At 33.0% G+C, this 6,186-nt stretch overlaps 1 protein-coding gene across 14 annotated transcripts in view; it reads right to left on the reverse strand.

Annotated features, from left to right (window-relative positions):
• Positions 1-4,862, reverse strand: part of LOC143079807 (1-phosphatidylinositol 4,5-bisphosphate phosphodiesterase gamma-1-like) — a 79,971-nt gene extending 75,109 nt beyond the window's left edge. For all 14 annotated transcript variants that reach the window (XM_076255399.1, XM_076255400.1, XM_076255401.1 and 11 more), the window contains exon 1: positions 4,458-4,862. In XM_076255399.1, coding sequence (XP_076111514.1) covers positions 4,458-4,650 — 193 coding nt within the window. In that variant the 5' untranslated portion in view covers positions 4,651-4,862. The remainder of the gene's footprint in view (positions 1-4,457) is intronic.
• Positions 4,863-6,186: the final 1,324 nt, after the last annotated feature.

The following is a 6,186-nucleotide window of genomic DNA, read 5'->3' on the forward strand; positions in this document are numbered from 1 at the left end:
AAGTAGATTGTATAATCACAACAACTGAATATTACTACTATTAAATGTTTAGAATATCTTATTCAACAAGTTTTAAATCTTTTTTTCACATTAAGATTATTAATTGTAATTAATGACGTATAATCATTTAATCACTAATTGACTGCCAACCACCAATAATCAAAGACAATTAATAAAATTGAGAATGGAAATGGGGAATATGCCAAAGAGACAACAACCCGACCATAGAAAAAAACAACAGCAGAAGGTCACCAACAGGTCTTCAATGTACCAAGAAATTCCCGCACCCTGAGGCGTCCTTCAGCTGGCCCCTAAACAAATATATGCTAGTTCAGTGATAATGAACGCCATACTAATTTCCAAATTGTACACAAGAAACTAAAATTAAAAATAATACAAGACTAACAAAGGCCAGAGGCTCCTGACTTGGGACAGGCTCAAAAATGCGGCGGGGTTAAACATGTTTGTGAGATCTCAACAAGTCCGCATGCCATGTGCAAAATATTGCCCAGCCTCTGTTAAAGTCTGTTTTAATTACCAGATTACAGGTTAAAGTATCCAAATTGTCAACATTGAAAACAACAGCTACATTTTATGCTACTGTATATTTGTAATCATCGATTTAATAATTTAATTTTTCATCAATTTACATAAAAACATGCAAAATATTGTTAATACATAATTTTCTCCAGTAGCATTAAATTGGGGGGTTCCAGCTCATTTCTGAATTTCCAGTACATGCATATGTTATTTGGACATGTGGAAAATAAATTAGCTAAAAGTATCATCATAAACATTTTACAACATAATTAAGAAAAAGCGTGTAAGCTAAAGATGAAGACATGGGTAACTTCCCCATCACTAAAATCAGATGTGAATAGGTTTTCCTGTTTTCCCTACTAAGATGGCTATCACAAAGTCAAATACTATAAAAAATTTCCTTGGTAGTAAATTCCTGTAGTAGTAAAATTTTTGTAGTTCATTTCGTAGTAATATTTCTGGTTTTTCAGTTATCAACAAATGCAAGTAACAATTAGTAAAATTAGCCACAAAAATTGAGTTATTAGGATTAGGTTTATACAATTTAAATCTTTCTAATATCAAGATATCAGAGAGACTTTTGAATAAAAAATTGATTAAAAAACTAGATGTGGACAATGGGTCTGGGGTAGTGGAGTCTAAACCCCCCCCCCCCCCCCCCTTTCTCCCCCTTTTTTTTCGATTAATGCTTTTGAATAGGGACATACATGTATGGTTGTAACCCGCTCACCCTTTTTAAGACGGGCTGGATCAACACCTAGACAATTTCCACCTCAAAACCAACTTGTGGATCTTCATACTCTTGCAAACAATTTCTGGTGTTTTCCATATTTACAGTTCAATTCTATCTTACATAGACTAGGCAAAAAAGACTATACTGGGTATATACTTGCAAATCTATTTGTAGATCATACAAGTAACATGTACCTACATGTTGCTTGTCATTTTGGTGTTTTAATTTCAGTTTGAAGCCATCATATTGGCATTTGCACAAGATTCCCAGGTGATTCTACTGTTAATCAGTTAATTGAAATATATCATAAAATTATTAGTAATATGGATAGTGGTAGGGATGTAAGGTTTGTATTTTGTGATGTATCTAGAGCTTTTGATAAAGTTTGGCATAAAGGACTTTTATTTAAACTTAAACAATCTGGCTTAAATGACCAGCTCTTATCTTGGATAGAAAGTTATCTTTCGGATCGTCAACAAAAGGTAGTTTCAGAAGGCTTTTCGTCAACTCTAAGAAGTATACATGCAGGTGTCCCCCAGGGACCCTTTCTGTTTCCTATTTATATAAATGATATAGTAAATGATATTGCTAATGATATTAGACTTTTTGCAGATGACACCTCTTTATTTGTCATAGTAGATGATGATCATGCTGTAGCGGCTGCTTCTTTGACTGATGACTTGGATGTTATCTCAAATTGGGCAAAATCATGGGCTGTTCAATTTAATTCTAAGAAAACTAAAAATATTGTATTTACTAGAAGGGAAAGGGAGCATCCACCTGTATTTTTTGGGATAAATGGTGAAGAGGTTGAGAAAATAAATATTCACTGTCATCTTGGGATAACATTTCAGTCATCAGCTTCGTGGCACACGTATATTGATATTATTTATAAAAAAGCATGCCCTCGTCTTTCTGTGCTTCGTCAAGTTAAACACTTATTAGATAGGAGTTCACTTATACGTATTTATTATGCTTTTATTAGACCTATATTAGAATATGGAGATGTTATTTGGGGCAATTGCTCCCAGCATGAGACTGAGCTTCTTGAAAATATTCAGATAGAAGCTGCTAGAATTATTACAGGATTACGACGTAATTCCTCCAGACAAAAACTTTATATTGAATTAGGTTTAGAAACTCTGGAGAATAGACGTAATAAACATAAGCTTATACTATTCTACAAAATATTAAATGGGATGACACCTGCATACTTATATGAGTTAGTTCAGCCATATCTTCCCAGACAAACCCCTTATACTTTGAGGAATGAAAATAACACTTTTCACCCGCCTCTTGCTAGAACTAGCTCTTATTTTAATAGTTTCATTCCTTCCACTATAAGACTTTGGAATAGTATTCCTTTGAGTTTACAAAAATCACCAAGTTTGGGTATATTTAGAAGTGGACTAGATAAGTTTTATAGGACTGATGATATATTTAAACCTTTCAACTATGGGATAAGGAAACTGAATATAAGTCATTGTCAACTCAGAAATAATGCTAGCAACCTTAAATCTCATTTGTTTAATCAGTTCTTATCCGAGAACACTTTTTGCACAAACTGTAACCATCCTGTTGAGGATAACCAACATTTCTTTTTTATATGTCACAGGAATATCTGACATGTACATGATGTACATCATGACATAATTGAATTTAGAACCCAAGAAGAACTGAGAGCAAACAAACCACACGCTAATTGTTAAAAAATAACTGGTCAGGAAAAGTAAAATTTGGTAAGAATTAGAGAAATGCATGAACAAATGTATGTACAATGTACATGAATGTATTCTACCACTGCATCAAGTGTGACATTTCTCCATGAAGCAGTTCCCCTTACAACTTTAAAAGGAGTCTTGCTTAGCCATTAAAATATTCAAATTTAATTAAATATCAAGAGCAGAGATACATCATACTGTACAAGATTCTATGATGGAATCTGTTTCTGTAATGGATGACCACCATTCATGCCATTGTTATTACTAATATTCTTAAAATTCATAAACCTTTTTTCGTTACATATTCAGTATGGGCCCCAACTAAAATGAACTACAAGAGTGTGTTTAAACTAAGCATGCTAATTACATGAATTAAATCTATTATCTGTTTAAACTGAACAATTTAAACATGTTAAACATGTTAAAATAATGTCTAATTCCCATGATTCCATTGATGACTAATTAGAAATTTAATTCTATATTTTTAATAGAAAAAGGAATTCATACATTTATCCCTCCGTAGTGAGGGTAGCGAGAGGGAGAATTCAAACTCACTGGCTCCAAGAGGTGGGCAAGTACTTAGACTTTATGCTGTACTGTGTACCATTCTGGACAGCAGTGTCTACAACTCCCAAAGTCTGTGATGTGTTGATGTAATGCAGAGCAAACAAAATGAACAAACTTATCAAACAAACAAAATTACCAGACATGACATAATTTATTCATGCAGTCCCTTTCACAGTATATTATTGCAGTCATATGCATGTTGAATATGCCATACTGGGACAGATTTTCAACGTTAACAGTTGCAAAATATTAGGGGAAAAAAATTTAAAACCGAACAGTAGCTTGGAAACATGCATACATGTAGGATTCATGGTACTTTCGTACTATATATCCAAAATTTCAAAAAGTGTCAAAAGATTCAAAAGAGACATTGAACATGAAAAACTTACAATGCCATGGCAAAAAAAGAAAAAAGAATAAAAGGCAAACAACGGTTCTACCACAAAACAAAACATTAAAGTTTGCTGTCCATTTTGGATTGGAGGTTGGTAAATAAAGTATTTGTTAGTTTGTTTGTAAATGTTTCAATACCAGGATCTACATGATCAACATTAGTCCAAATAATTATAAAAAATATGATATTTTGAAACGCAATTATATATTTTTTCTTTGATGCCTTACATTACACGTCGCAGGAAGGCGTCAAAGCAAAACTTTTAAAATACATGGCGCCTTCCTACATTGTACATGTCCTAGCTATAGATGTCATATAATTATTTGAGATCAACATGATCAACATGATCAATGACAATATAGAATACTTGTCATAATCAGCATCAATAACACATTTGTTTATGATTTGTGAACCATCACTTATAAATATATATATGATACTGAATCAGGATTTCAAAATGATAAACCCCATCATCAGCATCAGCTGCACTGAATGAACTTACATGAACCCTCTGGTTTTCCTCCTTGTGCTCGGATCCATACCAGTTGTCTTGTTTCTATTCTAACTTGTAAAGTTCGTTTCTCAGGTCTTTTATTCTTTCCAAAGAATATTGTCACAACAAGTCCACGTTCCAAACTTCTAAATCTGGCCCAATCATCGTTTTCTATTTGATTCCCATTGTAAAGTGCTGCCATTTTTTTGGAACTTGTTGCTTTGTTTACTTCCCTTCATTAATTAGTCTTTTTTCTAGTCACATGTCATAACGTATCCTTGTCTACATGTTTTATCGTGAAGTATTTTATTTATTCATCTTGTTATTCATTTTTGACACTTAAATATATATCAAGATATATGTGAATTTAGGTTTTTGGATTACCTTCCGGGAACGTCTTTTTCAAGGGCGATAACTACGGGCACCTGTTGAACAAGGGATGTAACTCTAATGTATTTTTATTTTTTAATTTTGTATACGAATATTTTCAGGGTTTGCTTGAGACATGAAGTCTGATGAGGTCCGTGTACAACAATTATGATATCAATTCAAATTTTTAAAAGGTTTCCAAATTTTTTATTTTTGAAACTTTGATTAAAGTTTTAAAATATCAAAATTGTAAAATTTAAAAAAAATAAAATTAAAATTTCGAAATTTCAGTCAACAAATAGTTAACATTTTAACATTCTAAAATTAAAGTGTTTTTTTAATTTGATAGTAATGATATTTGATAAAACCTTAAAAGTACTAAACTTAACGTGCAATTTTGATTATTTCTTTTTTTGAAAGTTTGATTTTTTTTTTAATTTTTGATTTCGATCTCAAAAATAGAAAAGGGGCAAGAAAAGGGGAACCCGGCTGTAAACTTCAAAACGTAATAAAAGCGAAACGAAACGAATAATTCATAACTATTTAGTTTACCCAGCACCCATCATTAAGGAGTAACATTGAAAACTGACCAACTCGTAGCAAGCCAATTACTATGGTAGTTTTGAGTATGAATATATATTTCTACTGAACTTTTAAGCAATAAAATGGCTCAATACACGTGTATTATCTTAAATTTGGTTTCAATTTTTTTTTAAACCTTTAATCAACTATTTCGGTTCTTTATTAATTGTTGGCCTTCTAATATTCGTCTTTGAGCGCGGTTCCTGGGAAAGGCAGATCCCGAAAGGCGCTTCGGTCACATGCATTTTTTGACGTTTTGTTTTAATTATGTATCGAGTACATGAGGATCATTTATTTCCTTTTATAATTGATATCAGTTTAAAGTATTTATACCGGGACGGAATACTGAATTGATGGTGTCGCAATGAACGTTGTGCTATCCACGAACCAGAGGCGGATTTAAGGGGGGGCAGGGGGCCCGGGCCCTCCTTTTCTCGGAAAAATTTGGTTGGTTATATAGGGAATCACTGAAGCATGACGGAAGCGGGCCCCCTCTTAGGCAGTCAGTGGGACCCCACTTCTGAAAATTTCTGGATCCGCCACTGCCGGAACGTTGGATGTTGTTGATATCTATTTGACACAACTATCCGCTATACACGCTGAATTTAAGAGTAAGTTCAGATATGAGTAGCCTTTAAGTTGAATACATTCATAACGTATAAACGTAAATCATAAACATTGTGCCTGCATATTTATGTAATAGTTGCAGCTGTACATTATGCGCTTATCTATCCATTTGTAGGTGTCGGCATTATGAAATGGTGATTTTAAAAAAAGTTTAAAAAGT

The sequence above is a fragment of the Mytilus galloprovincialis genome, chromosome 6 (assembly GCF_965363235.1).
Source record: "Mytilus galloprovincialis chromosome 6, xbMytGall1.hap1.1, whole genome shotgun sequence".
Taxonomy (NCBI): Eukaryota; Metazoa; Mollusca; class Bivalvia; order Mytilida; family Mytilidae; genus Mytilus; species Mytilus galloprovincialis.